Source organism: Etheostoma cragini, chromosome 6, assembly GCF_013103735.1.
Source record: "Etheostoma cragini isolate CJK2018 chromosome 6, CSU_Ecrag_1.0, whole genome shotgun sequence".
Taxonomy (NCBI): domain Eukaryota; kingdom Metazoa; phylum Chordata; class Actinopteri; order Perciformes; family Percidae; genus Etheostoma; species Etheostoma cragini.
The window spans coordinates 12292650-12305142 of record NC_048412.1 but is presented as its reverse complement, the minus strand read 5'-3'; the positions used below and the strand labels follow the sequence as shown (position 1 = coordinate 12305142).

The following is a 12493-nucleotide window of genomic DNA, read 5'->3' as shown; positions in this document are numbered from 1 at the left end:
AAAGCACCAATGTATCAGGCTTGAGTAATTTAAGATAAGCTGTGGCTGGCTAAACTGTCTTTCCTTCCTGTCTTTCTAACACACACGCATGCACACACACACATTAACACACACACACACACGCTCCATGTTAATGTATCTGTTTCACTGCATGTTATTTTTCACTCTGACTAGCTGTAGCTTATAGCTCAGGACATGGAGCCACAGAGCAGAATATGATACACTTTCTAATTTCACACTCCATCAGCCTTTACTGCCAGACAGAGAGGGAGGGAAAGAAAGGAACAGACAGAGACAGGAGAGAGAAAGAGAGATAGGTTGACACTGATGAAAGAGAAAGCAAGCCGAAAGAGAGAGAAATGGATCGCAGAGAATGAGATAAAAAGAAAGAAAGAGAAAGGTTTCATAGCAAGCCAAGCGACACTCTACTCAGCAATGAAAAGTTCAGGACTGAGGACTAGACCTTGTAAAACTAGTTGCCTCATAAAGTCTGCAGCCCCTCCAACACACACGCATGCACTCGTTTCCCCCACTTACTTTCCCCATCACTCACAATCTTTCAACATTCTTACACAACATGCCCAGGCCTTCATTTTTCTTGGATTGATGTAACAACTCAAACACTTTTGCACATAGATACACACACACACACACACACACACACCACACTCTTCCTACTATAATGCACTTTTTTTTTCTACAACCTGACATACACTTTGTCTGGCCCCTATACATTAAATATCTTAGTCTTGATATTTACCAACACCACTTATTACCACTCCAAAGGTCTAAATGTGTCTCATGAGTTATTTTGAGAGGAAAGGCATGTAAAGGCAATATTATCTCCATGTCAATGCGCTCTAAAAAATGATTTATGCAGGGATCTTGAGTTTGACCGAGATGGAGAAGTGTCATTTTTTTGTTTTCGTTAATGAAAATAACTGAATAGGTCGCATTAACACTTTGGGTCTATTCTCTGTGTGAACACACCTGTTGGTTTGTGTGGGTTTTTTTTTTTTTTAGTAGGGGTGTATGAAACTTATTATGGCTATATGGTGTGCTGGCTGGATTGAGACCACCACAAGATTGTTGTTAGGTGGAGTCAAAAATGCGAGAGCATTAGACTTATAAACGAATGATAGCACACAGAATGAAAACAAATTAAGGCAAACATACAGATAGAAAGAAGGACAGAGGTAGCACTTCAGTGCATGTTGTAATACAGGGTGCTAATGTAAAACTAAGGAATGCTTCTCTCTACTGTCCACAACTTATTGGCAATTAACATATTATTATAAGTAGGGTTGGGTATCGTTTGAGTTTTTCCAATACAAGTTCTGAAGCGATACTTTTAAAACATTGCCTGTGCCTGAACTGATACTTTTTAATAAAGTTTAAAAAATAGAAGGTTACCTAACAACAGTCAATGACATTAAAGAATGGCTTGTTTATTGCTAAGGTCAAATGGTCCAATTTAAAGATTTAATAATAATGTAATAACTATAACTTATAACAATAATTCAATGGGAAACGCCCAATAACAATAACTTATTTCAACAATAAATTGCTGATGAACAACAAAACAACCAACAGATGGGAAAAGGGTATTTTGCAATAACTTTGAATGCACCACGAGGCTACCTGTTTTAAGTGTCTGTGTCGTTTAATTCGGACAACGGCAGCTGCTGCGCTGCAGAGCAGACTGTTGCGTCCCGGTGTTGGAATCCTCTACAGTGAAATACAGTCATACTTTATTCTGTTTAATGTTGGCTGTCAGCATTTTAACATTTAATCCAGCTGCTAGCTAATGGTAGGTTAAAGGTACATGCTGTCCTTGACTGCCATGTGTCCAGTATACGTGTTTACATTATTATTATAAGTGAATGGGTCTGAATGAAACTGTGCATGCATACACATGCATTCAGTACAATCTGGCATTAGCATACCCATGTTATACACAAATATCTGCACAAACACAGTGGTGGCAGGCTTATATATATATATATATATATTTGAAGACAATCTATTTTCTGAGTCTCTGCGTGAGTCCACCTCACACTGAGCTGTATGCGTATTTGAGATGAATGAATGATTAGGGAAAGGCAGATAGATGCTCGACCCCATGTCTTGCAGCATAGTCTGTAATTACAGGCTTTTGGCAGAGAGTGAGAGAAAAACAGAAGAATAAAGGAACGGGAGGAGAGAGATTGCATGATGACTGAGTAGCTAATAGAAGGACGGAGTCTGAGCTTTGTCGTTTCATCTAAGGTGTAGAGGAATGTTCTAAGAGAAAGTGAGAGAGTGGTAGATAAGTGGGTAATTGGATAGGCAGAAGGAAACCAACAAGGTTTTTTGATGACCATTTGTCGAAGTGAGAGATTTAGCATTTCTGAGATGGCTAAAGAGAGATGATTGCACACCAGCCAGCATCCATACTGATGCATATAGGAATGAAGTTTTACAGCCAGATGGATAGATGAATTTGTGGTGGAGTGGGATGTGAAAGCTTTTGTGGATGGATATGGAAGAATGGACTTGAAAGTGGACAGATACATTTTGCTGCATGGATGTAAAACATGATGGCTTAGATGCACACAACGGATGCAGCTACATGGATGTATGGATGTGTGTGTGTATATAGATAGGTACAGTAACTATGGATGGATGATGAGTAGTGATCTAATGGCATGGTGCTCTTTGTCTGTGTGAAGCCCAAGGTTCATTCCTATGTTCGGTGTGACGTGTTCATTAGGTTCCATGAAACAAGACCAAAGTTTTAGCGAGAGAAATTAGCTTTTATTGACATTTACATCTCTTACTGTCTATCTCTCTGTCTGTTAGCCCTTCATTCACAGGAACAGAACTTTCTGCAGAAAGGGAAGGACAGTAATGAGTCTTTTAGTGGGACACAATAGCAGAGAAAGCACTCAACAGCACGGTGGAGGAAAGAAAAGGAGAAGGTATCTTCCCCAGTCCTCATCCTCACATATTACTAAATGATAGAAGATGAGGAGGGGGAGGGGAGCGGGCCAAAAAATGAAACCAGATTGAAAGAGAGAGAGCAAGGTAAACGGAGAGATCATGAGACAGAGAGGCAGAGTGAGTGGCACCCGGTAATCAGCTCTTTTGTCAGCACACTTCTTCAAGAAGACCAGGAGAATTGGACAGGGACAAAACAGCAAATGTACAGTTGGTATGAAAGACAGAATCGAAAAAGGAAAAGAGCTGGGAGAAAGATCGAAATGGAGGAATAGGTTTGGTGAGCAATGTCCAACTTTAACCACATATTGACAGAAAAACTGAAAATGCAGGTGAATGAAATGAATCTCTGCTTACATTTTTTTTTCTTCTTTTATTTGGGGTTGGTTTTCTTGGTTTTCCCAGCCTTCCTTTTGTCTTTATTTCTTTTTCATTTGTTTCTTTCTTTCTGTCTTACATTGTATTTTTCTTTCTACTTGTGTCCTGTTTTCATAATTTAACCTTTCACTTCTTGCTCTTTGTGTGTGTGTGTGTGTTTGTGTGTGTGTGTGTGTGTGTGTGTTAGAGAATTATAAAAACAAACAATGGGTGGATGTTAAAAAATATACAGTATCTTTGTATATATAAGTACAGTGGGTGGGATTGCTGGGATTTTACATCATGATGCTAACAGCACATAAACTCAGACATACACTATAGGTTCATTGGTAAAACACAGCTTATGCTCACTGAAACACAGATCCTTGTACACAAAGATTTGTGTACAAATATAGGCCGATGCACAGTCGTCCCCCCCCTTCCCCGGTGTGCATGGCAGACTCCTACTAGCCGCAGGCTATATGACAAACTGGCTGTCAAACCCACGCGTGCCTAACACGAACATATACACACACAGGCATAACACTCAGGAAAAAAGCTGTTTCACCCCAAACAATTGAACTGCTCCATGTTGACATGCAACTTTTATGGATCGTTGCTTTGATGTTGCGTTATTCACACATCATGTTGTCATCTGGATTGTCAGGAAAAGCTAAAGATTTTATATATTTATATATATACATACGTATATACATACGTATATACATATATATATATATATATATATATACATACGTATATACATATATATACATATATATACGTATATAGCTAGCATCACTTTAATATTTTTTTTAAGTGCCAAAGGTTTTTGCTTGGCCTTTGCATGACTTGGTTTACAGAGTAGCAAATAATTGGTTTTGCCTTCAACACAGCTAGCCTAGTTATTTTAAGCATTTCATTTAGCATGTCAAATTGTATTACATGGTCTGCGCTTTGTGTATACTTAAAGAACCAGTGTCACAGTAACAAGGGAATAAATGTTAATCCATCAAAATATCAGTCTATTTTCAGTATTCTTACCTAACATGTCAAATGGCATTACGCAGCCTCATTCTGTTTTGTTTATTAAAAATGGCCCTTGTGCTTGAGATGTGCTTTTAAGCCACAGATGGAAGATGGTAAACAAAACAAAGCACTTAAACAAGCACAAAAACCGTTAGGGGAAAAATATGTTCTTGTTATAGTCAAAATGGACTTTCCCCAGAATGGGCCTTTTATACATGTAAACAAATCCCTGAAAAAAGTTCTTCAGCAGATGAGTCACCCATGGCATTTGTATTTTATTTAACATTTTTTCCATAATCTTAAACTCAACAGAATTGCAGCTGCAGTTTTTTCAAAGTATATCTCAGCAGTTAATTATTGTTATTGCAATAGAAATTGATTGAGAGAATCGATCATCTTTATTTACAACCATGCCCTTCAAATCAAAGTTAGTCTCTCAGAGTTAATGCCAAAATAATAATTAAAAAGTAACCTTTCAAGTTACCTGTGGTTAGGTGTCTAATTGTATAATCATTTATCCCCTTGGGTATAAAAGTGATATTTTAACAGAACAACTGACAGGAGCAGCCCTGCTAATCCCTTGCATATATCCTAAGTCTGCATTAGGTTGAGGGGGTTACCATCCTATCCCTTCTAGGAAGTAACTATGTAGACATTTGCTGGATTTTTAAAGACAAAAATATGTTGCTTTAAAGATCTCCCTGCACTATGATGAGGCTGAATAAGGCGCCCCTCTAGAGGTTCAATGGAAGTTCTAGTTTGATGTAAGTTTAATGTAGGCTTTGATTTAGCAAAAAAAATGCGTCTTTAATTGTGCAAATGGCAGGCTACAGGGATGCCTGTCTTTACTCACTTAAACTGGTTACAGTTGGGGCCTGGTTAGCTCACCTGGTAGAGCGTGTGCCCATGTACAGAGGCTCAGTCCTTGTCAGTTTTGACCTGCGGCCCTTTGCTGCATGTCATCCCCTTCTCTCTCCCCTTTCCCTGACTTAATCTCTCCTATAAATAAAGGCAGTAAAATAGCCAAACAGCCTCTTTAAAATATCCTAGTTGTAGTTGGCTGTGGTTAATGAGGTTTGGGGTTTTACTTATACAGAAGGTAGTCTATATCCACTACGTTCCACTTCCAGATTTTACTCTTTTCGGCCGGATGTCCGGTACCTTCTGCTTTTTTTGTGATGGAATTTTAAATTCTGGTCGATTTATGAGGACTGTTGCACAACTAAAACAACTTCCCGAGGCTATATTGCTGTGACACTGTGGCTCTACCCACGTGCTTAGCGCTGCCCAAGAGGACTGTGATTGGTTAAAAGAAATGCCAATAAACCAGAGCACGTTTCTCTCCCGTCCCAGAATGCTGTGTGGACTAGCCAGACCTTCCTCCATTCCACTGTGGAGGAAGGTCTGGCAATGCGAGACTATGCAGAAGGTAACATTTAGTAGGTGTTCTTAAGTGGAAGTATGTCTTTCCCAACGTCATGTTCTTTTTATGACCCTGCCATAATGTCCTCTACTATGCAGTGATTAAAGTTGGTAAGGGTTTCAGTGTTGATGTTGTTTCAGTGTGACAGAATTCTTTTTTTTTATCATTGGGATAATTGATTTTGTTCCAAATTGTGTCACATAACTACTTGGCTTGGACAGCAGCCCAAGATAGTAGAGCCAGCAGTTGAAGCCACAAAGCAGTTTCTGAATCACTTTCTGATTGTTTTATAGTAGAGGGTTATATTGATCTCCATTCCCATGACCTGATGACACTAGTCGAGGCACTGTTGTGTTTATTGCTTCTGTTGACTCAGCTGTAATTTGTAATTGCTGTTGCGTAGAAAGTCATATTGTCAGGTTTATTGAATATCCAGGTCATTATTTAATTTGGAAAAATGATCTATTATTTGCTGTGATATATGGTATTGTTTGTCTGTGTGAGTGTGTGTGTGTGTGTGTGTGTGTGTGTGTGTGTGTGTCAACTTGCACTTCTCTACAGTGTATAACATTTAGAGTATGCATACAAGTGGCATGAAGAAACAAGTTGTGTCAAAGTGTAACGTGACAACATGTTCAGATCAGGATGCTGTGTAGCTTTGAGTGTGTGTGTATAGTGACAACGGGTATACTTGTACACCCATTCTGTACACCATAGTGTCTGAGAGAGTTTTACAGTTGCTCTGATAAAGGAAACTTCGGATCACAGATGAGGAAGAAGACCGAAAGAGAACATGCCTGAAGGTCCCCACTGAGCTTCGTTTTGAGTTCCACCAAAAGACTTTTATTAGTATCAGAAAAATATCTTATAAACACTCTTGCCGTGATGTTTTTCCCGTCCCTCTGTCCAGTTGAAAGTACAGCTGCAGCTTATTGTGAGTGTCACTATGGCTTTGGCAAATCACCCGTGACTAAGGAGCCTGTTACAGTATCTGTTTAGGCACACACACACACACACACACACAAACCACTTAAATGGTCTCAGTGTCTAGAGTGACACTGACAGCTGCTGAGGATCATGTGAGAAATGTGACCACTATGTATTGTGCTTTCGGGTTCTCGTGATGTTTTGTGTGAGTCACTGTGTGGATGTGTCAGTGTGTTAGCTAAAGCTGCACCAGACACCAAAGCAGATTGTTATTCATTTTTTGAAGGTGCACATGTGGAATTAGAGCAATAGTTACTGAGACGTTTGAGAGTCCTGGACTTCCAGGGAAAAGTAGCTAGCTGTTACCCCCAGTGTAGTGTTGGATGATTTTCGGGAGGATTAGCCACTAGCTATGTTTCCATCCACACGTTTGTCTGAATTAAATTATTAATTATAATTTGATTAATATTTCCTGAATATCTACTCAAACGAAATACATTGGGTATATTTTTTTAAATCTTGATCGATAGACGTCTTGTGCGATAAATGCGTATGAAAACATTATTTGCCGAATAAATAATGAATTGCGATTAAGTTTTAGGTCATTTTATTGTTGCAACCCACCACAAAACAAAAAAGAAGTTTTAGTTAATTTCCACCCAGTATTTCCGCTCTGTTTGCACACAGGCAGGTGTCAACAAAGACAGTTATAAGTGGACGAATGAGGAGACAAGAGACTTTTTGAATTTAATTTACAAGCAAAATATATCTGCTATTTTCAATAGCAAAAATCTAAGAAATACCACAATTTATCAGGAACTCGCAAAGGAAATGGACAACAAAGGTTTCAACAAGCCGTGGGACGTCCACCGGAGTAAATGGAAAGCGCTCAAACAGCGAGAGATGTCTGAAAAAAGATTTGTGGCACATAAGCAACTTGTGCAATACTGATCATTTGTTGGTAGATGGCGCGATCCATTCTGTCTAGCAAAACTTTGTTCACAAGTTTTAGCTAGAACGTTTTGCGATTCAGTGTGAAAATGAATGGAAACACCTTAAAATGTCTCAAATCAATTCGATATAGCAATTTGACCTTAAAACAGCATGTGACTTCACTACGCACAGGTTTTTATTTGCCTCAAAGCCGTTGGATGGACACTTTCACCAGCTTTATTCACATGAGTTTTTTTTATCAAACTTCAGATAATTCGATTGACAAGTGGAAGGAAACTTAGCTACTTACTCACAAATGCCAACTCTCTTTCACACAGACACAAATGGACAAGCTCAGCATGCCAGCTAGCAGGTGGTGAACTATCATTGAAAGCCACATCTCTCATCTTTTCCTGCCCCCTTCCCTCATTTCTTCTGTTTTTCACTCATCCCCTCTCTCCAACTGTGCTGACACGCACCTACTGGCACTTGGATTTCACTTATCCTCCCTACTAGTAATACATTTTAGACAGTACTATTCAGTCTCTCGCATGGCACCCTGTTGTTAAAAGACACCTGCAGAGAGACAGATTAATAGATGGATAGAGAGGAAGGCAGTATACTTGGCCTGTCAGCGCAGAGAAAGATAATGGTTTTGATGCTCAACTTTTTTCTGTTTCACCAGTCCTTTTTTTTATTTGGTCTCAGTTTCTATTCATATTGCTCCTTTCATGTCTAAGTGAGCAGGAAATAAAATGTGTACTACTAAATGAATTTTATCACGGTTTACAGGTAGCCTTCTCCTTCAGTCTTTAAATTTTTATTCCTCACACTGTCAGTTCATTCATCTAATGAATGAGCCATTCCAAAACCTTTACTTTTAGTGTGACCTTACTGAGGAGTACTTTTCAAATATATTATTGCTGATGAGATTGGATCAGTGATTTGAACCCCTGACAGAAGTAGCCATGTTCATTCTGATCACATTCAAGGGACTTGACGTTGCTACCACCATAAACCCTAACAAAAAGCACCCTTCTTGTTTTTTGAACTTCAAAACAGAAACCAAACAGTGTATCAGTTTCACCATTAGGGAGTCAACTGATAATCCTGCCATTAAGCAAATGTGGATACATCAGCCTGATCTCTGGTACGGATTTTCCCTCCATCTATTGTCTGAAGTAACTTCAAGTGACTTTTAGATGTGTCATGCAGGCGTTGCCGGTCACGGTATCCATCCTCCATTGTGTACGGTAACAGAGGAAACCATTCAGCAACAGCAGTGAAGAGAAGAGTGGTTGGCAGGGTAGCATTCACACCCCCAGTACAAGACAGGGGAGCGGGAGTAATGTAGAAGATAGAGAGGTAGAGGACAGACGCTACGCAGCTGCTCACACACAAAGCCATGTGCATGCAACACGTGTAGACGTCCACCGATTTTCATGTACATACAAATACTCGTTGTTCATAGTTCAAATGTACACTTTGCATACAAATGCTCTACAAATCAACTTTCAATTGTTTTTCTGCATTTTTCTGAATTTTCTACTCATGCATCTTTTTTAACTATATAGAATGGAAAACTAAGAGATCAAGTACACAGCCAGATACAGGTGATGGTAAACAGAATTCCTTAGATGGCTAAGCATCTGACTTGGTCAAAAGAGATGGGGGATGAAAGTAAAGTTGAAATAGCTCTCACTGGCAATCCATAGAGAGAAGAAATAATCAATCGACCTATGGTAAATATCAAATCTAAAAGTCTTACAGTCAACCCTAGTCAACTTGATTAAAGGTTGTCTGGAAAGCTGCTGATCAGTTGCTCAATATCTCCCTGAATAATCAACCTTCATGGGGATAAGTAATTTTACCAACCGTCACACAGGAGAGACAAAGGAACTGGGACCAGGCCATCCTCATCGATTTCCACTCCGCTCGGAGATGCAGACAAGTGTTTGTTCTCCTATCCAATTTGTTTAAAGCTCAAATTAAAAGAGCCACATGTTGTGCAGGATTATTTATTTATTTAGCAATTATTTGTCTTTGCATTAAAGTACACCTCAGGTCTCCACTCTCAGACATTAAGATAAAACTAGATAAATGTCAAGCTCACTGATGATCAATGAGGACGGGTGGAGGTCAGGGAGACAAAGGGCTGGTTCTTAGTATTCAGTGTCCATCTCAGTTGTATTAACACCGTCCACAACTGATGAACTCCATCTTGTTTTTGATGTTGCTCTCATTACAGCTGTTTGTAGTGTTGTTCCAATAAGCAGCATCATGCTCTCATGTGCATTGTTTAAGTTGTGATGTTTGACTATTAGCGACAAGCCAAATGCACAAACCTCTCAAATTCAGCCCAAAGCAGTATTTGTTTTAGGTGAACAATTCAACTCTTTAAGTTTATTTATTTTCTCTATTTTCTATGTTGCTATAGGAAGCAGTTGTACGGGAAGTTATACTTGTCATAGAAACATTGCAAAGCCACATGAAAATGATGTGCTACTGAGAGATTAACTCAAGCACCATCACGGTCTCAACCTTGTAAACTAACTCTTATTTTCTCATGTCTCTCCTAGCTTCCCCATGTAATTAAATCACAGTGCACCTTCCCCAACATCAGCTTGATTTAATAGACAGCACTCTGTAATAATTGGATCACTACACAACTGCATTAACTGGTTTACACAGAGATAATGGCATCATATTTGAAATGCACTAAGCACATTGATGGTTTTATGAACACTTTCATCTACAAAATATTGAAATGAGCAGTGAATTTAAAAAGTTCTGTTCATCATTGTATCTGTAGCTTCCAAATGAAACTGAGTTGTAGAGAGAAAGCAGGTCCTCTCAGGTTCAGCCGACGGAAGAGCGACAGGAAAGTATGAAGCATCGTAATAACCCTTTGCGCACCTAAATGATGACACCACATCTTAACATCATGTGGCATCAATAGATGTGTTCCTAGTGGTAAGCAGCAATGATCCATGAAGGGTAGTCCTCACATAAATGTCTATTTTATGAAAAATCAAGGGCTGAGTAAACTGTGATTTGGTTGATCGATGTGGCCAAATAAAATCCAAATATTTGTTAAAAAAAAGAAATAATCCTCTACTTTCTACTCTTCTTTCTACTATTTTTTTCTCCTGCTCCACTCTCCTCAGCATTGCTCTTTACCATCTTTCACTGTCACATCCCTTCAGGGGTGGATGTCTTTTTAATGGTCCAACACATTAAGACTAAACAGAGCTCTCCGATTTCAGACATTTGATGCGTTGGATCACTGGTCACTCTGCTGTCAAGCCTCGCTGTTTGATTTGTGAGTGTGGCCAGTCGATTTAATCTAATTATGAATAATGGGCATGACTTGTGCTATGAGGTGGAACAAACTCTCTGTCCACAAGTGTGTGGGAGAAAGCAGTGTGAGTCTGTGTATTGGCGCACATCGTAGTAATATTCACATAATATCACGAGACATATTCAAATTCTAACCTTACTATTTCAACTATTTAGTTACTTTCTGTATGTTTCCTTCCACAGCATCAGACGCCCAATGGCATCCAAGGGCCTGCTTCTTCTATGCCTTCTTCATCTGATTTGTTGATAGGCTCTTACAGTCTTGACAGGGAAGTACTGAAGAAGCTGGGGATCGGGCTCACTCTGGCAGCAGCCATCTTGGCCTTCGTCGTAGAGAAACTGTACTGATGGCGCGACTGCGAACCAGAAGAAGATTGTGAAGAAGGGAGAGGACAATGACATCGTAGTAGCTTAAACAATGTGTTTAAAGCGGGTGAATACAGTGATAAAACTCCACGTGCTCTTATTCTATCTTGAATGAACCCAAAGAAAACAAGACAGAGTCAGTAACACAGTTAAGGATTATTTAAATTCATGTTGTTTTTGGTGAAGTTAGTATTTTAATTAAAGTTTGACTTTTTAAATAGTTTACCACTTAGAGATGTCAGTGTCTTTTGTCATTGATGGAGGAATAACCACATTATCTTGACAGGTCAGCAGCAATACCGTGGTTAAAGGCAACTTGTATCCTTCTTTTCAAAGTATTTATTTTTGAATAAGGTATATGGACGGTATATTTTCTGATCTTAATGAAAGACTTCTTTCTTGCTATCTCTGAAGTTGTTTTAGCATGTAATTCTTTTGTTGAAGTTTTTTGTTAGTTTCATTTTATTTTACCATAAAGGATTGTTGTTTATAGTTTCTTACTTACCTGTAGTGGTGTCTGGTAAGATTTTTGTTGCCACCCCAATACAGGGAAGGCAAATGGGACGTAGGAAAATGTGTCTAAAACTATAGAACACTAGAGGTAGATGAGATTTCTTTCTTCCTTTTTCAGGTAAATTGACCCTGTAATACATGTACTCTGTTGATACGTGGGCTGCTTGTGGTGTATGAGTCATTGATGAGACTGACCTTTTGGCTTTTCTTGATTAGCATTGTTGCAACCATCCAAAATAGTTTAATAAAGACAAAATGCAATCTGTCATGTTTGAAATTACTTGTGTATAAAATGCTATGTTTTTACAAATAAATAAGTCCTCTGTGTCCACATTGCTCTGTATCGCTCAGTTGTTTTCATGTATACTATACAGTCTGTTTGTGTTTCTCTCGGATGTCTTTCTGTTTAAAGGTACAACGGTCCCAACATATGTTCTGAATTTTACGACAGTTAATAATCCATGCCACAATTTATGTGTTGCATTGCACTGACATGTGTCTGTCAGTCTGTCTGCTTTTTTTAACTGTGGGCCCTGCATATGCACACATGTCCTGCATATATTCCTAGTCACAAGTGTCTTTCAGCTTGTTTGTGTGCTTGCTTTG

General features: G+C 38.9%; 1 protein-coding gene across 2 annotated transcripts in view; it reads left to right on the top strand.

The window, feature by feature from the left end:
• cdkal1 (CDK5 regulatory subunit associated protein 1-like 1) overlaps positions 1-11837 on the top strand; it is a 224615-nt gene extending 212778 nt beyond the window's left edge. For both annotated transcript variants that reach the window (XM_034873932.1, XM_034873931.1), the window contains one exon: positions 11192-11837. In XM_034873932.1, coding sequence (XP_034729823.1) covers positions 11192-11356 — 165 coding nt within the window. In that variant the 3' untranslated portion in view covers positions 11357-11837. The remainder of the gene's footprint in view (positions 1-11191) is intronic.
• The last annotated feature ends 656 nt before the right edge of the window (positions 11838-12493 follow it).